The sequence below is a fragment of the Stigmatopora argus genome, chromosome 2 (assembly GCF_051989625.1).
Source record: "Stigmatopora argus isolate UIUO_Sarg chromosome 2, RoL_Sarg_1.0, whole genome shotgun sequence".
Taxonomy (NCBI): Eukaryota; Metazoa; Chordata; class Actinopteri; order Syngnathiformes; family Syngnathidae; genus Stigmatopora; species Stigmatopora argus.
The window spans coordinates 8,298,200-8,323,433 of record NC_135388.1 but is presented as its reverse complement, the minus strand read 5'-3'; the positions used below and the strand labels follow the sequence as shown (position 1 = coordinate 8,323,433).

The window sequence follows — 25,234 nt, the reverse complement described above, 5'->3', positions numbered from 1 at the left end:
GTGAAGATGAAAGTATTATTGTTTCGATAACAGATGAACACTTCAGACAAATCAGTCCATTATTTAATTTGTATTATTTTGCTTTTGTCATATTGTAGCGAAACACCCTACTCTGGAGGTAACATTACAGTCAGCCTGCTGAGCCCTGAGCCAAATAAGAGGCCAGGCTACAACGATTTCTATAATACCCCGATCCTTCAGAAGATGGTACATGCCACTCGTGTCCGTATACATCTTGGAGGACAATACCACACCAGGGCAGCTGAGGTGGACCACCGACATAGACACTATTCTATCAAAGAAATAACTATCAGTGGCAGGTGGGTATTTGACATCCTCTGAATATTCTCACTGAAAAAAAATTGCTTATGTGATAGATTAAGCCTTTAAAATGCCACAAGCTTAATCATTAAAGTTAAACATGGCTTATCACACCAATGAACCTTAGATTATGCAAGTTTTACATGTTTTTTTCTCGACTAAGACATTTTGTATCAGAAAGAAAATTCCAACCGGTTTAATGTGAGCTTTTCTGAGAGTAACTTTCAATACATTTCTCTATTAGACAACATTCATTTTGTGAGTGGTAATTATAGGATTATACAGGAGAATTATTTCTTACTGCAATTCGACTCAGAAAAATAACACAAAAGTAGGAGGTAAAAACATTAACAGAAGAACAAAAGCAAGAAAGATAGAAAATCACCTGAATGTCTGAATGAATAATTAAATTGTTCTGTCTGAGTGCATGCACGTTTGCGTGCGTGTGTGTTTGTGTGTGTGTGCGCGTGTGTGTTAGTGTCTGCTATTACATGTTATGTTGCTCTGATCATTTTCAGGATGACATTTATAAATGATGAATGGGAACTTCCTAATGGCTCTTCTATCATTCCATGAACGTCCCGGTCAAAGCATAAACTTAGAAGCAGGAATAGGCTTTTCATCCATTTGCTTATTTACAACTGTAAGAATTATTAGTGGTTTTGTAAAGTTGCGGTGCAGGTCATTCTAATCATTGTCCTACTTCTTCCCATGAAAACAGATGCGAGTGTAATGGCCATGCAGATCACTGTGATACCAGTTTATTCCCCTACCGCTGCCTGTGTGTGCCTGAAACCCACACTGAGGGAAACAATGTGAGTAACAAACCTTTTAACAATGAATTAGAAAAAATAGCATACATACATTTATCCTGTGACTGAAGTTTTTGAATGTCCCCTTAAGAGTTGTAAGATTTTTAAAAGCACCTGTGGAAATATTCTAGAATGTACCACAATATTTGTACTTGATAATGGCTCATATTATGCACATAAATAGCATATACACAGAGCACATAGATGGCCATCATCTACTAGTAGCAGTTCAACACTCAACAATCACAACAATCGCCCCTCCCAGTCAAACTGGATTGGACTTCTTGCGCTGTAAATGGCAGCCAAATGAGTTAATATTTCATATGGCTTGGCCAAACTACTAATCTGAACTACAAGGTAGCCCAGGACAAAGATGACTTTGACCCTCCCCCCTGCCTCGAAGTCTCATTCATACACGTGTGTTTTACATGTTTTTTTCCAGCTAGTAAGAGTTCTCAAAAAGCATTGCTTTAGTTGTGAGTGAAACGTCAAACATTCCTGCTTGATCCTTTCAAACATCATGCTCTGTGTCTGTAGACAAAAATGCAATTTGTCACATAACACATGCATTTAATTCAACATTTGTCAATTACATTTATTCATCCTGACTAATATGCATGAAAAATCTCAGCTACGGTGTCTTTTTCCCAACCTTTGTTATCTCCTTTGCCACTCACCCCATAACCCCCCCACCATCTCCAACCTCTCCCTTTGTCGACTGCTCTGTCTCATGCCGTCTCTCCTGGGTCTCCGTTGAAATAATGTCTTAAATCGAGTAGAACAATGACATTCCCTCAGCATGCATCTCTAATCAGATGTCTTTCTTTCTGTTTGTCTTTTGCTCCATTTCACTGTCTTTTTCCTTAGCGGTCCTCAATTCTCATTCCGTCTTGTAAGCATTTTATTCATTTGAATCAGTCTCTCTGCTGTCCCAGGCGTGGACGCGTTATCCAAAGAATTTGCTTTCAGTCTATTATCGTTAACATACTAGTTAATCTTTGAATATATATTTCTTGAGCTACAGTATCTTTTTTGATGGGTGAAAACACTAAATCACTTTTAAAATCTCCCCAGTTGGACCTGAGTATAAGTCGCACTACCCAAAGAATCCATAATGAAAAGGAAAAACTCAATTTTAAGTTGCATTTTTTAATTTATCAAAAACCAAGAACAAACATATTAGTCACATTTGTGTCCAAGTCATCGGCCCAAACAAACTACGAACAAAATGTGACCTCTATTCTGGAAAATACATAAAGTATATATAAAAATGTATGCCTGCTTGGACTTTCAAACAAGACGACTAAATGTCCCAATTGATGCATCGCGATATTTCTATTCTCACGTCTCCACAAGTCTCCATTGTAACCTTAAATACTTTCATGTGGAAAAAAACGTATTTGCATAGGTGATCCAAGTGCGTTTCTGCCATTGAAACTTGCGGTGAGAGACATTAGCATGTGCACGTTTGTCTGTATGCATGTGTGTATGTGCTGGTCTGTCCCTGTGCATGTTTCTCTCAAAGCCTTTACGTGTCATCCCTCAAAGTGAATATTCAAGACCTTTCGTCTACCTCTGTAATAAAAGGCTGTGGGGAATATTAGCGTTTAATATTGCATGTATTCTGTTGACTTGAATCGGCCCCGCACCATGACGGATGTTCAACTAATCTGCAGAATTTCCACAGTGACATTAAAGTGACAGAAATGCTCAGACATGTGTCAAGATGATCAACGGGGGCCTCGGAAGACTCACACTTATAACTCCTAGAAGCTCAAACCTGTTCCCCAAGCCCCCTCTTACTCCCTCTTCCTCACTGTGTCTTTTGATGCTTTCTTATGTGCGCTCGGAGTCACACTTAATCTGTCACTCCATCCCTTCACATCTGATGGATTTAGTCATGTCTGAAAACTATATCATGTATTGTATTTCATATAGCACCTTTCCATCCTATACAATGGACCTGATTTCCTAAGTTACCTAATAGCTACTGAAAAGCTCCAAATGTACTTGTTCTAAAGCAGGGGTCTCGAACTCAATTTACCTGGGGGCCGCTAGAGGCCGAGTCTGGGTGAGACTGGGCCGCATCAGGATTTCCACAAGAAAAGCACTGATAAAACTTTCCAACGTTATCAAATATCTTTATTTTTTAACAAAAAATAATGAATTAAATAAATTAACTTAAAGATGAATAAAAAATAAATCAATCAGTAATATAAAACCAAATAATACTAATGAGCATACAGTAGATATACACTGGCTGGCTAAGTAGAGAAAATGAATTATTTTTATTCCGTTTCAAATGTCTGTATTAACAGCTCTTTAACCTTTAAATTTCTGAACTTGAATGGAACATTGAACATGAAATATTCTGAACACGGCTTCTTTTGCCTACTCCTTGCTGCTAGAGACCTGGCAGCGCTTCTTCTCACATAGTCACATTTGGCTTGAGGGAGGAAGCAGTGGAGACCCTCAGTAGAGCTTGAAGATGCTCATCAGTAAGTCTGGACCTGTACTTGGACTTATTGAAGTTCAAGGTGGAGAAGAGCTTCTCACACAAGTATGTGCACCCAAAAAGGCACATGGTCCGCTTGAACCTTCGGGAAAGTTCAGGGAAGCTGGGGGTCAACTCTCTCAAAAATTGCCCAAGCTTGTCTGCTTCTCCACTCACCTCCCTGAACTTGGCTTTGAGTGCAGAGTTGCACTGCAGGTCAATGAGCTCCATTTGAAGCTCAGGAGGGGCATCTTGCACATCAAAGGAGAAGGGGTCCGCAAAAATTTGAAATGTGGCTTTGTGTGTCTTGAAGTCTGCAAATCTGTGATCAAATTCCTCCTGTAGCTTCGAAATGGCCTCAACATACTTCTCACCACTGAATGGTGTGCCTGCATCCACGAGAGCCTTGCATGCTGGGAAATGGCAAAGGTTTGTCTGAGAGAGCTGGGCTTTCCATAACACAAGTTTAGTGCAGAATGCTCTCACGTTGTCATAGGCAGCACTGACAAGTTGCCCCTGGCCTTGTAGCTTCTTGTTCAGTACATTAAGCTCATGTGTGATATCAACAAGAAAAGCCAAGTCCATGAGCCATTTGGGATCACTTAGCACAGGATCAATCAACTCACAAACGGCGTAGCTAGCTTTGACTGCTGCATTACTGTCTTTGGTAGCCTTCTTGAAGAGATCCTGTTGCCTCAGAAGACGTGTTTTAAGACTGGCAACCTGGTTGGCTCTCTCATCTCCCTGGTATTTTTCGTACTCCTCAGCATGTCTCATAGTACAATTACGTTTCAAATTGTATTCCTTGTGCACCGCAACTTTTTCAGTGTAAATGAGACACGTCGGGGTGCCCCTGTGTTCAACAAAGAAATATTGCACTCCCCACTTTTCTTGAAACTGTCTGTGCTCATCACCGACCTTTCTCTTCACGGCAGGCTTTTAAAGAGACATCTCTGGGGCTCTGTAATATGTTTTTCCACTTGGAATGAGTCTCGGGTTGATCTTTCACATTCAGTCGCGCGGGTTTGTGGCGCATGTGCACTTTCGCTCTCCGTTTCAATCGCGGAGATGGCTACAGACACTGACACAGGCTGGATCACGGATCATAGCGCCTCATTCAGTTCTATGCTGAGAGCAGCGGAGGAGTGTGCGCGCCGAGCGGAGTGATCGGCCTCACGGCTTCTCCTCCGCCCAGCTGATTGGAGGAATGAATGAGTGAGTGAGCGAGGCACTGGACAGCCCGGCCGATGTCCCGCCCTCCAGAGCCGTATACCTCACCGTGATTGGTTCATTCAGCTCCGAACCAAAGTTCCCTCTAATTTTTTGTTGGTCTGAGCAGAAAGACAACCTCCCTGAGCGCACTGAGTACCAGTGTGAGCGACATCATCGGTACTCGGATGATTCGCCTAAAGACGTTTCGCCGACGGACGTTTGACAGACGGGCAGGTCGCCGAATGGACGTTCCACCGAACGTTCATTCGGCCGAACGGAGGTTTCGCCGAAACGGGATTCGAACGCTCGCCCCGCCGGATCGTGTGTGTACAAGTTTTTCAACCTCGGCCCGCGGGCCATATTCGGCCTGTTAGGATTTTTAATCCGGCCCGCCGCCGGTGTTGTCCAAAGGAGAGGAGTCTACGGTCCTTTGGAGTGTGCAGGACACTGCTGAGGACTTTCTACGACACTGTGGTGGCCTCTGCAGTGTTTTATGCAGTGCTTTGTTGGGGATGCGGGAGCACGGAGAGGGACAGGAACAGGCTGAATAAGCTGGTCAGGAGGGCCAGCTCTGTTCTGGGCTGTCCTTTGGACTCTGTGGAGGAAGTGGGAGAGCGGAGGATGCTGACCAGGATGATGTCCATCATGGACAGCACCTCCCACCCCCTGCATGAGTCTGTGGAGTCCCTCCGAAGCTCCTTTAGCAATAGACTGCGGCACCCTCATTGCAGGAAGGAGCGCTTCCGCAGATCCTTCCTCCCATCAGCTGTCAGGCTCTTTAACAAAAAAATGGCTGTGTGTTAAGACCTACCGTATGCATGCATGTACATTTATGTGTATGTATGTATGTATATATGTCCTAAGCAACACGCTTACTTAATTATATATTTATTCATGTATTTATTTCTTGACCTACTTATTACCTATCTATTTATGTCTAAAATGCCTTTCCTATTCCTGCATCCTCACCCTCTTGCCACTGGAACAACGAATTTTCCCGAATACGGGATGAATAAAGTTATCCAATCCAATCCAATCCAATCCAATTATAGTAAAAATCAATGTTCGTCTACCATCAATGGCAGTCCGGGAATAAGCACTCTTGGGCAGGCAGATGTAGCAGAACCGAGCCGTAAAATGACAGCAATCGGGTCAAATCCATCCTAAAACAGCATTTAATGATTAAATACAAATACTGGATGATATCGCGATGGAGGCAAAAAAACGTCTATAGACGTCCATTCGCCAAACGGCTCAAAATGCTCTCAAATTCGGTCAAATCCAGCTGAAAACAGCGTTTAATGATTAAATACAAATACTAGTATTTGTATTTAATCATTAAACTAACAAATACTAGTACGACCTGTCCGTCTGTCAAACGTCCGTCGGCGAAACGTCTTTAGGCGAATCATCCGGTCACGACATCATCATTGCTCGCTATCGGCACACCAGTATCACACCTGCCACAAGCAGGTGCATGTCAATGTTCCCTCTAATTTTTCATGTAAAACATGCTGTAAAACAAGAAAAACATGAGTGGACAGAGCTACTGCCACTGGCTGCCACTTAAACGGCGCCATCATGGGGAAAGGGGTAAAAAAAAAAAAATCAAAAAAATTAAAAAAAAAAAAAAAAAAAAAAATCAAAAAAAAAAAAAATCGATCTTTCATATTAAGACGGGGGCCGCAAATTATCGTCCCGCGGGCCGCAGTTGGCCCGCGGGCCGCAAGTTTGAGACCCCTGTTCTAAAGGATTCCGTGTATTAAGGAGTTGGGCATTTATAGATCCGCAATAACAAGATAAATCAAGTTATATCTTTGTTTTACCATAGCTTAGATTTTTATGTATTCTGTTGATTTCAACTTGCCACTTGCTATTTTTGCCTCCCGGGGTGACGGATATTGATAGGCAGTGACGTTAAGAAGGGCTGGCCAACATCTCTGCTGCAAACATCTGCTTCAACAGCAGATTTGCACCTAGGCAGGGGTTAACCGGGTTAACTTCAAGATACGCACAAGACGAGTGTGCGCACACAAACACAAATGCACATACACATGCACTCCTGGGGCACGACCTTTCTAGTGAGAGCGTGAAATTGGTCATGGCTTTTAGGATAAGATGAGTTGCCCCAACAGATTATCACACACACGCTCCCACAAGCACATACATGGTTGCTTGTGACAGGCCATCTGAATGTCCACACATCTATTTGAGCAGGCTTCTAACTCAGCAGGTTTTTTGCAGAATGCTCACCGGGTAAATACGATTTATTTTCCTTTCCTAGATTTTGGCTTGACTGGAATCTTTTATCTTCATGATACCATCTTTCCACCCAGTTAAAATGTTGGGTTATTAAAAAGATTCTCTAAAGTACTAATCAACATCCAGAGAACATAAGTAAATTAATTTTAAAACCTAAGATCGATGACCTGTTGTGCATGAATACATTTGCTTGGTGTTGACATTTATTGAAAAACAAAAGTTTTATTTTTAATAAAAAGTGAACCACGCAGTTCGCGATCAAGAAGCATGCAAATGAGGTTAAGTAAACTAGAACGTAAGTATGAACTAAGCACCTGTATACAATATATTTCAAGAGCCTTTCTCAAAATTATAACTTACACTGAGACGTGTTTAATATGTGAGGAGTTTGCATGTTCTTGTGTGGGTTTTGCACAGGTACTTCGGTTTCCTCCCATATCTAAAAAAATTCTTAATTTCCCCTAGTGATGAAAGTAAGTGCGAATGGTTATGTCTCCTTGTGCCCGGCGATTGGCTGGCCACCAACTCAGGGTATCCTCTGCCTGCTGCCCAAGGTTGGCTGGGATAGGCTCCAGCACCCTCGCGACCGTTGTGAGGATAAGCGGTACGGAAAATGAGTGAATGAATCTATCCGTGCATTGTTTGTCTGTGCCGCTCAGCATTCAGCAACAGAATTGCTATTTTTTTCTGCATTGGACTGACTAAATGACAAAAAAAACCTTGTGTCATTTTTATATGGCCTATTATTTTGGGGGAAGAAAGAGTGCCTTCAAAATCATTTGATATGAAGAGAATGGCATGTGCACTCTTAACTCCCAAACAGCAATCCCTCAACTGATTAGCAGGCTGTGAGAGGTAGGGTAATGTAATTCTGAATAAAAGGAAAGGATCCTCCCCCAATGTCATTTGCTATGGTAATATTTCCCACTCACATTCTCCATGGAGCTATAAGTTGGGAGACACCAGAGAGACCAGGAGGATATAAAAAATCTATTTAATAGGGGATGTACGATCTTAGACTTTTTTGTAGTCGACTAAGATTTGGTGTCTTTTGGAGAGAATGAGTTGACTTGATGTTGGCTAATCATGTTTTTTTCCTACTTTTCACATCAAGTTTTTGCCAAAAAGACACGCAACTTCTACGTTATACTTTCTGGCAGCCCATTTCTTACGGAAATTCCTTGGATGTTTTCCCACAATTATTTATACTTTTTTATTCCGATTTTGGATATACTCTGTCAACGTGTTTTTCCCCACAGTAACAAGGGGATTTCTTTAGTGGATGTATTAATATTTTCATCATTTTCTCCTTTTACACTTTGCAAAACAACCTTACTTACCTTTTTTATTTACCTGATTTCAGTACACTCCAGTTCACTCCTCTGCATTATACATAAAGCGGGCCCACCCTATCCAAATTTTCCTTACCTCTCCTCCCCTCATTTGCCTCCTCTGGTGTCATACCTAATAGGCCCAGTGGAAGTCTGCATGTGTCACATAAGGGAGGAACTCCTGTGTTTTTAATAAATTTTTAATCCCCCCATTTGATGCCCCCCTTGTCCACTATAATTTGTACTGACTGCTGAACAAAATCAAAGGCCTTGTACTTGCTGTTTCTTGGTGGTGCTACTACATCCTACAATAGAAAAATGTGCTTTTTAAAATGCACCCCCCCCACACATACACACACACCACTTTGTGCTCCACACATACCTCGCTATGTTTATTTTGACATGAAAGTGACTGAAAATGTGCTTGCTGTTGTAAGTCATTCCTCATTATATTCTGATGTCCCTGCTCTATAGAAATTAGTATTTTGTGTGTTAATGCACGAACGTCCCATTATTAATTGTACAATATCTCATCGTTATCTATTCACTTTTGCATTCTTCACAGTTTTGTCATGCATACTAGTTTTTTGGGTGGTTTTTGTGTGTGTAGGGGTGGGGTGGTTATTTCATTATTAGCAATGTTTATTTCATGCTTTTCGTTTGTGGCTTGTGTATTGATGAACACATTCTTAAAATGTTTGATGTATTTAAAGTCTGTCAAACCGGTGTTCGCTATGTTTTTATTTCAGGCTTTTCGTTTGTGGCTTGTGTATTGATGAACGCATTCTTACAATGTGTGTTTGATGTATTTCAAACCTGCTCCAAAATTACAGAATTTGCAGATAGACTATAAAAAAGATGACATTTATTTTTAGTATAAAGATCCTTGAGACCTATGCAATTATCGCAGTTAGTGCGGCTACTTTTGAGAATGAAAATGACTGTTATTCCTTAAGTATCAATGCCTTAGATTAAAGTGAATAGAAATCTATCTTTATTTTTTTTAATGACTTGATGGTTTAATTCAAATATCCAGCATTTTGTATTTTGTGTCCAGTGCCAGCGTTGTGCACCCCTCTTCAATGACAAACCCTTCCGACCAGGTGATCAACTTCAGCCAATGAACTGCCGGCCCTGCCAATGCCATGGCCATGCCAACTCCTGCCACTATGATGCGCAGGCTGATGACCAACCTACAAAACAGTATCTTGGGGGCGGAGGGGTCTGTGACAACTGCACACACAATACAATGGGTACTGGATGACTGTTATCAATTCTTACCAATTAATTGGACATGGAAATATATTGTTTTCAATACTACTTTAAAAAGTTAGATGTAGATTGCATTTCTATCACAAACCTTCCAACTGAGAAATTTAAAGGCAAATGGGTTATAGTCTAAATCCCTAAAGTCTTTCTAGCAAGTCACTTGATTTTCACTCCGTGCTTTTACATATTTTTGTCCCTGTCTTGGTTAGGGAGGAACTGTGAGCTCTGTGTAAATGGCTTTTACCGATTGGTGCAGTCAGATCCTGTGTCACTCCATGTTTGCCAGCCCTGCAACTGTCACATTACTGGAACAGTCAATGGTAGCACTGAGTGTTTGCAGGTAACACCTTTTTTCGACAGTTGTCACTAGTGGTATTCCAATCCAATACTTGGTATTGGACAACAATACGGCTATTTTTGGAGTATTGGACAGTATCAAATTAGACTGGATTCCAGTAGTTGTTTGTGTTCAATGGCTTTATGCTTTTAAATGTGTTCATTTTTAGGGAATTGTACTCATTAAGAAGCACACACTACCGTATTTTGCCGTTTAATATACCCGGGTAAAATAAATGATTTTTGCTTTTTTGAGCCTCCCGTTTGTGCGCCATTTAATATACACCTGCCGTTTAATATACCCGGGTTAATTAAATGGGGGGTATATTAAAGAGCAAAATACGGTATATCAGTTTCATTTTTGAAACGGTTTACATTACAAGTAACAAAATAATAAATAATGAAAAATAAAAAATAAAATCAAACCACTAGGCAAACTTGTCCACTGAGTGGGATTATTTCATTTTAGAAACTGGTGATGGTAATAGAGCATCAACTTTTCAAACAGCATTTTTGAGGAGGTACCAGCATGGCTCATTTTAATTAAAAAAAACATGTTATCATTTACTGGTTACATTATTTTTGGCATTATTTTGCACAAAACATAGATTGAAAATGATAAGTCCTGACAAAAATGAACATCAGGGCCCTTAGTTCTCAAGAGGAAAATGTGTTTCAGAGTAAGAGAGACACAATATGTGATTTTTATTTTTTGGCCCATGCTGCATGTCATCACCAACGATCCCTGCATTTCACACCTCTAGATTGGAGGCCAGTGCCAGTGCAAATCTGCTGTCACAGGTCGGCGCTGTTCAGACTGCTCACCTGGCTGGTACGGACTTGATGCTTCCAATCCAGAAGGCTGCACTCGCTGTAACTGCAGTGGCATGGGCACCATCAGTTCCTCTGCAGGAAAGGTTGTCAGGTGCGACCGGCATACAGGACAGTGCCAGTGCAAAGCCCATGTGACAGGTACATCTTTTTCCAAGAACATTCCACACCCCTTACAGTGAAATTATGCAGCCCATGCTTATTGCAATCGAAGATTACAAAACCAGATAAAGGCAATTTAGGGGATAAATTGTTATTCTGGTTTGAAGCTAAGCTGTCTTGTCTTCATTGTTGTGTAAGTGGACTTTTTTCTGGATACCTCTTAAACTGTTGGTCGGGTTTATTGACAACTAAATAGGCAACAACAACAGTCGACCTTGCTGCGCTCTCAAAATTACCTTGCATTAGTTTTCACAAATGCGCTTTAGAAAATGGATGCATCAAAGTCTGAATAGTGCATTGAACTGATTTACCTATTGCGCTTTAATAGAAGATGACTGAAATGTCAATTAATACATCTTTCCGAGCTGTCATTTCCCTACACGTGCGAGCAAACTAAAGTAGATACAGTGTGTGTGTGTGCCCTTACTATTGGCATGTGTGTAACCCTTTCATCAACACACACATCCATAGCCCAAAGTATTATGCCAGCCAAAATAAACAGGCTTTTTCCGCTGGCATTGCTTGCAGCCGTTGCGCGTCTCTTTGTGATAAATGGTTTCACTCTCTCCCCTGTGTGTCTTTGAAGAACGCGCTTTTATGAAATGCAAAACCGGCCAGCGCTCCTCAAGTCAACGCATCGTGGTTATTGCTAAGCTTCGCTTTCAGGGGCCTTTCGCTAGTGTGTGTGTGTTTAGAAGCGTTTGTTTAAAGTTGTTAATGTGTGTAATGTCTAAGTGTATGTGAAAGAGGGTTGTGAGTGGATGTGCCCATGCAATTTAGTTTTTGCTGAGCTAGATCCATTTTTTTGTATGATTTTTTTTTTTCTTTTCGTGCCCATGTGTGGATGTGAATGCATTCCATCAAGGACTAAGCTGCTATTTAATTCTCTAATTCAATGCCAAGTTGATTAAAACAAACTGCTGCAGCCCCTTGTATTTACCCCCCCTCGCCGTCCCTTTCTTCTGTCCTTGTTTGTTTGCTCGCTCCCACAGGTATTTTTCAGAAATGAGATTTGATTATGGCAATTTATTACCGCCAAGCTGATACTTTGAGCAGAGCGATGGCAGGGACGCTTCGTGCAAACGCACACACTCTTAGCGTGGTGCCAAGGTGCAGTGTGTACATAATAGTGTTTGAAATGGTGATGCATGAGCCTGTTAACCAGCTGGCTACTGATAAAAGGGCTGGGTCATATAATGAAAATACACGCACGCATGCAAAACTAGAAGTGGTTAGGCAGTGTGCTTCTCTTAAAACATAGATCATGTTCTTGTTTTTTTACTGAGTAAGCGTCCTTGCTTTTTTCTGATTATTATGTCCGTTGTCCTGTTCCAGTCTTCCCTTGAGAAACACTTGAGCATAACGCCAAAATAAGATCCATGGACACTGACTTAATGGTTTTGTGATATAGAGTTCCAGTCTTAAGTTCTGTAATTATATTGTCGTTTTATTGTTAAGGTCTGGTGCCATGCAGTATAGTACGATACAATTCTTTACATTACCACGGCACACATAGACATACACACAAATGTTTAGTGTGCCTGTACTGCTATGAAATATGATCTATGGTGAGAAATACTCATATCTATAAAGTCATTAAAGTGGGAGCACTGGGGGTAATGCCAAGTGTCTGCCACACACTTAGCAGAACAACACACACACACACACACACACACACACACACACACACACACGCACACACACACTTGTGGGTGTATGCAATTTCACTAAGATACAATGTGCACGCACACACACCACATACAGTATGAACACAGGCTCCTTCATAAACGGCTGTGGGAACTGTATTGCCCCCAGGCAGCCATTTAGGGACAGATTGCCTGTCATGGAGTACGTATGGCATATTCAAATAAGTCCAGCTCACTCACACCACATATCACACTTTAACTAGCCCACTTGTGTGGTTGTGCTAAAACCTTCCCTAGTATGATTCAGCTCTCTGTTATTAGGTGCTTATTTGCAAAATCTAAAAAAAAAACAAAGGACCACTTTTGAATTATGAATGCTGTGTTGACATTTTATATTATCTAGTACTTCCAAACTACTAATATTCACTCTGTGTTCCGGTGTGTTGTTATTAGGGATGAAACTCAATTAAAAAAATATCTTTTGCAATCAATTACAGGCTCTATAATTACGTTAGATAACAATTAAACAATAAGTAAAAAGGGCAATTTCAAGACATTTAAATGTTAAAAAGACAGAAAAATAGCATGACGAGCACATTTTTTCTTTTACAAATGATTGCTTTAGACAACTTTAAATACATTAATTCATTTTGGAAAATAATTCCATCTACACAATAAATAATACTGTTTGCAAAAGTTTTGGAATATAAGTAAATTAGATTGTCTCTAAATATCAGAATGACCTCACCCATTATTGTTTCAACACAAAAGTAGGAGTAGATTGTAATTGAGTGTATTTTTAGGCTCCTCCATCCATCTCTGTATTCTTCCGTCACCTTGCCTTTCCCCCCTTCATTCTTTGTAGTTCCTTAATTTATTTATTTTCCTGTTCAGTGAAATTAAGTGTTTGGCCTTAGGTAAGTGATCCATCATATGTAAAAGGCCTGGCCCTAATGATGGCAGTTTTATACACTCAACCACCATTTCTCTTGGCCGCACACTCACGCATTTATGTATGCACAAGTGATTCAGATCAGAGAGCGACTCTGCTACTTTTGTGCATGAGGTTTACAATATACTGTTTAATGCATTTTTGTGTTTCATAGTTAGTCTTGCTGTCATCATTTTACTCCTTCCTTCTGCTCTCACAGGCCTGTCTTGCGACCGTTGTGAATTTGGTTATTGGAACCTATCCAATGCAGACGGCTGCATCCCGTGCGACTGCGACCCCTCGGGATCTCTCAGTCCATTTTGTGAGCCTGAGGGGGGGCAGTGTGAGTGTAAACCTGGGGTGGGAGGACAGCGTTGTGATTCATGTGGCCCGGGTTTAACTGGTTTGAGGCTGGAGGGAACCTGCACCCACTGCAATTGCTCAGAAGAAGGAACAGTAGCTGGGACAGACTGTGATACAAACACAGGCCAGTGTTTATGCAAGGCAAGTTTTTTTATGGTTTATTTTGGAAAAACTCACAGTTAAGAACTGTTTTAATAATATCGTGTTAATATCAAGGACATTTTAAGATTAGAGCCAACAAAGTACTTTTTTTCCATTTGTATCATTCACATTTTCCCATGTCCATGCTCTTTGCTGATATCAGTCACAACATGACAAATAGCCCAAGACAGCTTTGCAGTCAGCAGGATAAGAGATAAGACTGTGAACAGCCTTATCGTTGTGTGATGGTTGCCACACATGATGACATGTTGTTACTGTCTTTACGTGAGATTCCATCTTTTTGTTTCTCCCTTTTCAGAAACATGCGGAAGGCCATCTTTGTGACTCTTGTGGTCATGGTTACCACACCTTGGAGCGCCGAAACTCCTTGGGCTGTCTTCCGTGCTCATGTGACATCACTGGCACTGTGCCGGAAGGAGTATGTGATAAGCTGACTGGGAAGTGCCCGTGTAGAGAGGGGGTGGAGGGGATGCAGTGTACTAACTGTGCCCCCAACTACTTTAACACAAGTTCAGGTATGCAAAGTAACAAAAGTCTAATATTACTTTTTCCAGTAAAAGAGAAAGGATTTTACAGGTGACCCTTGTTTTGCTGTGTCCTTATCAAATGGGTAATTCTTAGGGTGTATACCATGCACATGTGACCCGAGAGGAACAGTGGCTGGCTCCGTGTGCGACAGCAGTACAGGGCAATGTGTGTGCACGCCAACACGTCATGGAAAAAACTGCAGTGCATGCCGGCCTGGTGGGTTTTGTTTGGATGCGAAAGGGATGCATATGTCTTTGTATTCAAATTATAATGTTTGGCTTTGTCTGTCTTCAGGGTTTTTCCTTTCTCCAGATCAGAGCATGTGCGTGGAATGTGATTGCCATCCCATGGGGGCAGTACAACGCAAGTGTGAAAGTCAAACTGGGCGGTGTATATGCGCCCACCCCTCGGTGGGAGGCCGACGCTGTGACCGCTGTCAGGAGACCTTCTTTGGATTCAACCCTGGCCTGGGAAGGTAACTTGAATAAATTAGAAATACGTTCTCTATTTCTGGTTTGTAAGGTAGGGTGTAGTATAGTCTTTCTGAGGATGGCGTATTCCAATAAAACACTCAACCAGTAGCTGGTGCATGAGTATACATGTATGAATGTGTGAGATGGTTGACCCGATGATCACCGACTGCCCAGTTCCACTAAGGGTAACACCACACCGGTGACCTAGACACATACTTGATAGAGTTAGCCACACATACCCCCGCCCTCCAGTCTCTCACGCACACACACAAACACACCCACGCGCACACGCACGGTCTAGTTTGTGTGAAACCATTTTCACAGTTATTGATGTTGGGAAACTGACAGTGTTTAAGTTAGCACTTTTCACGACACAGCTGGCCTGTCAAAAAGGAAGTGAGCATTTATCATGCAATAGCCTAAAAATCATCCACAAAACCAGGTATTTTTGAAGCACATATGGAAGGCATGAGGAAGTGACAGCACTGCAAAAGCACCAAAACAATTACCACAAAGTGACTATATGAACACACTCCAATTTCCACTCCCCACAATAATAAAGCAAAGAGTAGCAGATTTTACAATCCTGAGAATTATGTTGGGGTTGTGAAATTCTGAAAATACCCAACAACTGCACTTATATGCTGATATTAATTAACCCAAATGCCAACAACATAAAACTAGTGGGCGAATTTTGCTTACTGACGATAGATGTCATCGGTGGACAAGATCACGAACCCCCCCAGAATCAAATCAAATCAGCCCCTATCGACGAACTAACTGATCGACCGGTCCACCTTTACTGTATAATAACTGGGCGTTCATAGTCATCTAATATTATCCCCTGATGACACCCAAGACAAGTGTCCTATAATGTTACTCTTCATACATGCACACTTTGATCTTGTTCACTTTGTTTGCATTTCACCATCTCACTGTTCATCCAGATGCCACCCGTGTGCTTGTGACCCAGTGGGCAGTCTGAGTTTCTCCTGTAATTCCGACTCAGGAGTGTGTGAGTGTAAGATGCTGGTTACTGGGGACAAATGCGATACATGTCAACATGGTGCAAGCCATTTACGCGCCGAGAACGTCTATGGCTGCAGTAAAGGTCTGGTTTCCAATATATACGCACCTACACACACATTTCAGACTGTTTGTCACAGTCACTGGTTGTTGTCTTGTCTATTAAATTTGATCCAATGCTCTTTTCGTGTCCTTGCAGCTCCATCTCAGCAACCTGCCCCTCTAGCTTTTGCTCTCAGCTTTTCTTCCATTAATCTGACTTGGCATCAGCCTGACTCCCCAAACTCAAACATACTCAACTACACTCTCATGAGGAACTCGCAGCCTGTGCACAGCATACAGCGTAGCTATCCTTTCAGTAAGTGTGCACACTGGATTGCACCATTCTCTACTTTCCATCATTTCTAAAGCCCTTTGCCCACCTCTCTCATATCTTCTTTCTTAAGGCCCTGAATCGTACCCTGACACTGGTTTGTCTCCATACACCAACTATTCCTACTGGCTTATTACGGCTAACATAGCCGGTGAGACAATCAGCACGACCGCTCACTACCAAACTTTAGGCGCACCACCTGAATTGGATCAGCTCCATTTAAGCCTTGTGGGACGACCTGGCTCTACCAGTGCTAGCTTTAACTGGAGCGCACCACCAAATAAGACCGGCCCGGTGAAGAGGTAAGATGCTTTCAAGAGGAGTTTTGCAGATGGTCCAAATTAGAAGAGGGTTGAAGCCTCTTTTGTTTGTTGGTTTGTTTCCCACAGGTTTGTGTTGTCCTCGACGGAATCTTCCAGCGGGGCAGAGCCTGTCATCCACTACACAGGATTATCGACTGAAGCCATGGCAAGTGGCCTAAAAGCTTTCACCCAGTACACAGTCACTCTTGAGGTGAATCCGAATACAACTACTGTTTTTATTTTTTAAAAAGGAATTTCAGGGCTTTATGAAAGATGTTTGACTTAATTGAGATTCTTCCCTTTCTCTTGAAAAGGCATGTTCATCTGGAGGCTGCACTTCCACTTTACCTTTGTCACTCCTGACAGCTGCCGCCCCCCCACAAAACCAATCCCCACCCAAGGTCACTGCTACTGGACCTCACACCCTTTTTGCTTCATGGGAGCCTCCCTCTCAGCCAAACGGTGAGTCATTTGTACGAAACTACAAAACTGTAAAGTTTCACGACGCCACTGTACTGTTGTGATGCTATACCGGTGACAAAATCACTCTATAAACCGAGAGACTCTTAAAGTGTCTTTAACCTGAGGTAGAGTCCACTACGGATGAGCGTGATAAAACATTTGGTATTGTGGTCGTTTACTCATTCACACCAACATGTTTTTGATGTGTAGTCTTAAGGCTATAAGGTTTGGATGAATTTAACAACTCGCCAGCAAAGTGAAGTCATTCTAACATTTTGAAATAACTAGTCCAAGCCTAAATAGAAATAATGTTCACAAACATGTTGACCTGTTGACAGCGAAAAGCACACAAATTCCAGGTTATTGCCAGCAATAGAAAAGAGTAGTAAACTAGGATTCTCCAATATAATCAATAATGCCATTTTATCTAAAAATGTAATCTCGATCCAGAACATTGATTGACGCCATCATTATTGATATCATTTTAAATACGGCAACTTTGTTACGTGTCAGTGAGTGTTATCGGCTTAAGAATTATGCAACCATGGCTAAAAGGTCTGGAAAAATCTGTCAGGGATGGTTAAGTATTCAGCAATAAAGTGTCTAGACAGGTTCAGGGTGCGGTGCAGTTATCCACAGGCTGCTTTTGAAGAGAAATAAAGTTCACGTTCATGCAACGTTGCGCTCAACATGCTCCCCACCTACTTCACATCTGCTCTGCTCTGTTATAGGCTTGTTACAGCTTCAAGTCTTAACCAGATGATGCAAAGTATCTTTCTCTACTGCATGCTATAAATCAATCCCTCATAATCAAGGCGAATTTTGTGATTATATTATGCCAGAGTTTGTCATGCTCTATGTTTAGGCGTGATACAATTACATGATATAAATTCCCAGAGCACCAAGTGGCAGCTTGTCCAACACTTTATGAACATCTCTTGTGTTTACGATGGATCACTTTTAATCTACTGCACGTCACTTTTTAACCGCTTTCCCTACAGGAGTTATCACAAGGTATGAGCTTTTTTTACGGGGGCCGCTGAAGCCTCACAGCCTGTCACCTCCGACCGGAGGGAAAAAAGTATTTGTCAGCACTGGATGGCTGGATCCAACTATTCCGTCTCAAGCACCTCTCAGCAATAGAAGCACAGTTTTGCCCCCTGAGAGCAGCACCATTGTGGCGAGTCTGCAGGCCTTTTCCCACTATCAGCTGAGAGTCGTTAGTGTCAATATGGCAGGAAATGTCACATCAGGGTGGACCACCACGCACACAATGGAGGGAGGTCTGTAAACTTGTTTTTCTTCATGTGCTTTATCCAATTAACATAAAAAAAACGCTACAGGAATACATTTGTAGTGTAGCTCTTAATCTGTCATTCAGTAATTATCGAAGTTGGTCTTTAGTAGCATTTTCTATTTCAGTACACTAGTAATGAAATGGAACATATTGTGTAAAAGCTCACTAGGAAAAACGAACCAATTTCAGAGGATGCAATAAAATCTGATTTTTATTTAAAAATAACACAGCAGACTGTTAGGCATAATGTGAGTGGGAACGGAGGAAATGAGGGAAGAAATGAAAAGTGTGTATGTGTATGCAATGTGCATGTGTGCTTTCTTAGGGGGGTGCTCATTAAAGTATTTGAATTTCAAAGAGATGATATGGCTCATTAAGACTAAGCGATTGCCACCAAAATCACTCTGAGCTATATGTCTGGGTAATAAGCATATGATAACATCATTTAAATCTTGGGTGTGTGTCAATGAGTTGCATACGCGTATACAAGCGACGCTATGTTAACAAAAACACATTGTGAACGCTTGTTTAACACTGGTATCAATAGTACAGATCAACCTGGGCTAAAGCCGCTGAAGAAGTAAGCTAATGGACCAATATTTTTAGTTCCAGAGTTGATGGCCCCTCCAGAAGTGACAGCAGTGTCCTCAACCAGTCTTAAGGTCACATGGAGTACTTCTGAAGGTCAAGGGGTCATCGCCAGAGGGCAGGTCATAGAATATCGTGTCAATTTGCTGGTTGAACAGACAAACAACACCTATTCTCCTCCAGTTATCAGCCAGGTTAGTGTTTTACATGTACTATATGTAAGGATGCAAAGCTCTCTTTTGCTGCATTAATCTAATTGTCATATGTTTTCCTCAGGTACTGCAACGTTTTGGACCCTCGGACCAGCCCCTTTATATAGCAAAGGGGTTGAAGCCTTACCATGTGTACAACTTCACCGTGACAGTCTGCACTAAGAAAGGCTGCATCACCAGCCCTGGACGATCTGGTCGGACCCAAGCAGCAGGTAACACTGAAGCCTGGTAGCTTTCATTTGAACTCTTTATACGCCACTCATTTTACATTTCACGCATTGGCTGACATTGGCAACAGTGGATGTTCAATCCATTGTGATTTGGACATAAGCTTGCCACGTAAGCTTTTGGCAATAGAAAATCGTGCTTTGTTATCATATCAATGTTGCATTTCAATCAGAAAAGACAGAGACTAACACAGTACACATTGGCAATCATCATATGAACATATAGCATGCACAGCATATTATTTATGTATGCTTCACAAAATGAATGAATGATAGACAGAATCAATTGCGTATTGTTCTTTTCCATTTTTTTTCGTAAAATTTTTGCAGAATGTTATAACAACTTCCTTCTTGGAGGAAATGAAACACGGTAACCGAGAAACATGAATCATTCTAATTTGCATATAATACTATGTGTATGTGTGTGTGTATGTGTTTTATTTTTACTTAACATTGATCCATCCACATAGTTTTCCATCTGTTCACTTGTGGACACCACTCCTTCCTCATCTTACTCCCCATTATACTTTCTCGTTGTTTTGTTTATCGTTTTGGGTGAGTAGACAATGGATAGTTGATGCAGGAACAAACAAGCTTTCATGTCTAAATACTAGCTCGGGATTTCAGCTTTTGAACGTAGTCTTAACAGCTACATCTGTCGACATAGCAATGTTTTCAGTCCATTCAATTCTTAAAAAGTCCTTCCTGCGCTTATGAGGATGAATGGTCCCTCGTATTGTAATCGTTGGACTTTTTAAATGTATTTTTAATGGCTACATCTGTTGACACAGCCACAATGTTTGTTTTAAGCGATTCCAAAGACTTCTCTTGACTGTAATACTGTACAATACAATATGGCTTATTGTACCCAGTTGACTTTTTGAATGTATTTTTAACAGCCACATCTGTTGCCTCCATTTTGTTTCATCCAACGCCAAAGATGTCCCTCGTTTCAACCCTAAGAAATGATAGCGACATATGCCGTTTTTCCTTCTATTTTTTTTTCAAAAAGGATTTGCATAGCATGCATTGCACGGTATCAATTTATTCTTAGTAGTATAAAACTGCAATAATGAGACTTCTCCGGAAATGTCAATAATAAGATGATTGAAATGTAAAAATTCACGTGGTTGAAGTGGGTTATTACAATTTTTATCAAATCTTATATTACAGCTGATAAATGTTCAGAATATTTTTAGGTTCAGTGTATGCAGAAAGTATCATTTTAAATATCCATCATTCAAGGCATAACCTATTCAACACAGCTGGAAATAAACAAGCTTTTCGAGTGGGAATTGATTCCCATTAGAGATGTTTTAATATGATTGGTTAATCCTCAATTGTTAGATGGTATGTACCACACTACCTAAGTTGTTAATAATCTATTTTTTGTATGGCAACCTTTTGCTTCTGTCCAGCATTTCTTTCAATTGCAGATCCACCTAAATAAATGCAACTTAGTGATTTCCACTAAAGGTGGAGTGAAGAAATTCTACAAACCACATTAAGTGGTACATTAAGCGATACTGCTAGTAAGGTGCACTTGAGTGTGTTACTGATGCACTAATAAATCTAGCATACATATGACCGAGCCATTAGAGGCTGTTACCATCTGTTGGAAGTGAGCAGGCAGCATCTGCAAAACCAGCGGAGCTACAAGCAAGCACGACCAAACATTAGCGTGCACACTGAGACAGATGCAAACTGTCCATATGTGTTTAAGTATTTGCAATTGTTTCCATGTGCGCGTCTCCCCGGGAAGTTATCGATCACAACGTAAAGTGAGTGGCTAATCAGGGGCTGATGGTGATGTTTTATGTATTCTACATCCATAAAGACTTGTTGTACAAGTCGCATACACACATGGGAACTTGCACACGTACACACACACTGTAGCACCACTCAACAGAACAGGGACTTTATTGATTTACGCATAATTGACCTAAAGCCCTTCTTGAGGAGAGAAATATGCATGGCAGGGGGTGACCATGTCAATAAGTTGTATTCGTGGTGGAACTGTACACTTAAGAGCCTGTTAAGACATGTCAGTCGCTGCAAAAACAGAAAAGTCCAACGTGCACTTTGGCTCCTGGGAGCTGCTCCATGATTTAGCTGCTTCATTACAATCTCAGCAGCTAAAATTAACCTTTCTGCGGGACTGTTAACCTTGTGTGCGTATGGATGTACGTTTGAAGCGATGCCGATAAGGTAGCGGGATGTGTCATTGAATAAAACACATACTTTGGTGAATTAACAAGCCAAGCACCTGAAGGCAGCCCACCAGTCAGTAACACTGCACTAAAACTTGAGCTCTGATGGAAAACAGGTATTGGCTATTTTATTTTTCAAATAGAATTGTAGCCTATAACTATACTAATTATATTTTCTTTTTGAAAACTGTGCACTCCCTGTTAAAGTCTGAAACAAAAACAAGTGCCATGCCACCCCTGAATGATTTCGTTAAAGACTGCAAAACAACTGTTGGACAGTGAAATTCAGTATTTAGTCTTCAGATTGTCTCATTCTCATCTCATTTCCCCCTAATGTCTAAATGCCAGTAGATTGTCAGCACCATTTTTTTTTTTTCATATGTTCATTGCAGAATACAACAATATGCTTGCATGTGTGTGTGTTTGAGGCAGACAATGTTCTTAATGTCATCATAGCTCAATTTCAATAGACTGGTAAACTATTGATTGGCAGTAATTTATGGTTTGATGTGCTAAGATGAGAAGCTGTCGCTCCCCTTTTAAGAGCTCTATTAGAAGTCACACTGAAGATCGTCACACGTGTGTCACTGAGTTAATTTACGCCCACCGGAACCCATTTAGACCATTAGAGGGGAGACACACACTCCGAGAAACAGAAGAATGGAGCGACACTTAGCGTACACACAAGTGTACACTACTATTCCCTCACTTAAATATATTACCGCTCAGCGTGACAGCCATTCTTAGCGTGATTTATTTATAATAACTATTGAAGTTGTGACTCCAGTAGCACATGGTGTGTTTCAAAGGGATATTTAATTCAACATCGAAAGTGAGGGAAGGAAATTAAATTGGCCTTTCACTAGATGAAATGGTCACATTCGCTGAGATGGTATGTTGACAAATGCAGCAGGTTTTAAGGAAAACAAGACAATTTTATACTGTTTGAAATAATGACGTTTTTTGTGTATGAATTAAATTATTAGTTAATCAACATGACTGGAATACCTTTCTCAACCCTAAATATGGCTTCCCAGCAGGGATAACATATTAAACATAATGATATGAAATAAATTTCTTTCATTATATTACAGAGTCTCACGGCCTTCTAAGACATTTAGGGATCATTTGTCCACGTTTAAGTTACCAATAACGACTCTCACAAATCCTCAGGAACAATGGCGAGGATAAACCAAATGCTTTCACAGAACCCAAGATTAAGTGAGCAATGTACGGGTAGGAAAATTCTTTGGGTGACCCCAAACCTTTCAACGTTAGGAATTCTTCCATGAATGAAAACAGTTTAGTTCCAGTCCAATGCCTCCTAAAACAAATTTCATTTTACATCACAGCATTTAGTCATTTTATTCTAATTGAACATCATTTTATTAAGTCTGTTAAACATGTGCCGTTTCAGAAAGAGGAAAAATAACAGGTAATTTGGTCTCCGTTACTGCATTTTACTACTACTACTTTTTTTCCCCTCAGCTCCAAAGGGACTTTCCCCACCTCGACTGTTCCCAGTGAATGAAAGCACTATTCAGATAGAATGGGATACCCCGGCTCAACTCAATGGACCGCACCCGATATACCAGGTATGCAAATGCGTCAAGATTGTCAATTACTGCGGGCGTGTACCTCAATTATGGGAAATAGTCTAGCGTGCCAAAAGGGTAGATGTTTTCGTCCTTATACATAGCGTGACATCCAAGGTAAGTCTTGTGGGAATTTCAATCCATCCAGCACAAACATGCACTTAAGAATTGAGCTTGAACTATTCCCAATGATCATTAAAGGTGGAGGTCACGATGGCCTCATGAACTATGTTACTGTAGTCCCATAACTCGATCATTCATGATCTGATTATACGATGAAAGTTGTATATTTAGTCCTAGTATTGCTGAGGTTGTAATCATTCACTAAAGTTATCCTGCCGCAATGAAAACATAAATGGGTTGTTCTCTGTGACCTTCAACATGCTGATTTGCCATTAAGATTCTAAATAGATTGGTATTGTTGTCACTTGATTTCACTGATAGATTCTGGAAAATAGCTGTCCTCTGACGGGTAGTTCTTTGCGATAGCTTGCTGTCTTTGGTGGCCATGTTGAACTTCATCAATTGATGGTGATGCATACCTGCACACCAATAGACATGGTCGATGAAAGCTTTTAAGGTGGAAAAACTTCATACTCTGCCTAACCACGATTAGTCTTTTAATACACAGTACATGGATATTCCCTGAAGTTGACCCTAGCACGATTTTTTACCTGGTACCTGAATATTACTTGTGCTTTAAAATCCACTCGTTCTGTCTTCTTTCAAAGTCCGCTGCAAATTATTGCTTAACCACATACAGTACTGTAGATGACTTGGTATATGTAAACCTTGTCAAAGACTCAGTGGGGAGAAAAAAAGATTTTGATGGCAAGGGACTTTAATGTGTTTTTACTTCTAGGTGGAGAGGACTGACGTGTCTCTTTCTGACCCCCGAGGTCCTTTCATCAGAGGCACCAGATTCTCTGGAAACAGTTACTACCAGTTTCCCAGCAACACCCTGCCCGTTAACACTGACTTCACTGGTAAGAAAGAATATTCAAAATCTTGCCATATACTGATAATGTATATTTCTTACAAAGTTCAAATTACAAAATTGCATTATACATGATTTACCTCCCAAATGAAAACATATTTAGCTGCATGAAAGTAAAAAATAAAGCTTTAAATCCGATATTGGAAGATCAGAATGTTTATAATATATTATTTATGTAAAATCTACCACTGTGATGGCAGTGTAAAGAGATGGATCAGATCCATCCTATCAATGGGGCAAATACGCAAGTGCGTCTCCACAAACAACAGAAATAATACATGTACACATACATCAAGGCAAATACAATAAGTCTTCAATATAATAACAAACCAGCCGCTTGCAAATATTGTGGCAGAATTAATGTAACGGCACATCCACTACAGATGTTTGTGATGCTCTCATTGTCTAAGTTTTTATGCACCAACACACAGCACAGCATATGTGGCACTTTGCTTAAATTGTGATAATGGATAAATGATACAATGCTTTGCGTAGAGTGGTGCAAAATATTTCCCTCTTCATAGTGGAGTATAACAGAAAATATTTCAGAAGCACTAACAAACTTCTAACTCAGTTACTACCAAAGGATGTGTAGTAAAGAAGGAAAACTGGTAGATGCACTGGCGCTACTGTTTTTTTTTCTTTTCCGACTAATTACTCTGCATTATTACAGTCTTCTCGTCACAATCCTTTAAGATGACTTCTGCAGTCATCTTAAAGGACAATTATCTTTCTGTTTACCGGCATCATTAGAGGGTTGAGCTACTCAGCCAAACATGTTCTGCTTCATCTGAGAACATCACCCAGTCTGA

At 40.8% G+C, this 25,234-nt stretch overlaps 1 protein-coding gene across 1 annotated transcript in view; it reads left to right on the top strand.

The window, feature by feature from the left end:
• The window catches only part of ush2a (Usher syndrome 2A (autosomal recessive, mild)), a 141,948-nt gene that overhangs the window by 18,314 nt on the left and 98,400 nt on the right, over positions 1–25,234 (top strand). Inside the window, exons 11-29 of the mRNA XM_077624061.1 lie at positions 99–320; positions 1,043–1,136; positions 9,490–9,685; positions 9,911–10,041; positions 10,802–11,009; positions 13,828–14,111; positions 14,431–14,647; positions 14,754–14,876; positions 14,955–15,135; positions 16,081–16,244; positions 16,359–16,517; positions 16,606–16,834; positions 16,922–17,045; positions 17,149–17,296; positions 18,298–18,579; positions 19,200–19,375; positions 19,458–19,605; positions 23,319–23,425; positions 24,288–24,411. Of these exons, the coding sequence (XP_077480187.1) occupies positions 99–320; positions 1,043–1,136; positions 9,490–9,685; positions 9,911–10,041; positions 10,802–11,009; positions 13,828–14,111; positions 14,431–14,647; positions 14,754–14,876; positions 14,955–15,135; positions 16,081–16,244; positions 16,359–16,517; positions 16,606–16,834; positions 16,922–17,045; positions 17,149–17,296; positions 18,298–18,579; positions 19,200–19,375; positions 19,458–19,605; positions 23,319–23,425; positions 24,288–24,411 (3,317 nt within the window). The remainder of the gene's footprint in view (positions 1–98; positions 321–1,042; positions 1,137–9,489; positions 9,686–9,910; positions 10,042–10,801; positions 11,010–13,827; positions 14,112–14,430; positions 14,648–14,753; positions 14,877–14,954; positions 15,136–16,080; positions 16,245–16,358; positions 16,518–16,605; positions 16,835–16,921; positions 17,046–17,148; positions 17,297–18,297; positions 18,580–19,199; positions 19,376–19,457; positions 19,606–23,318; positions 23,426–24,287; positions 24,412–25,234) is intronic.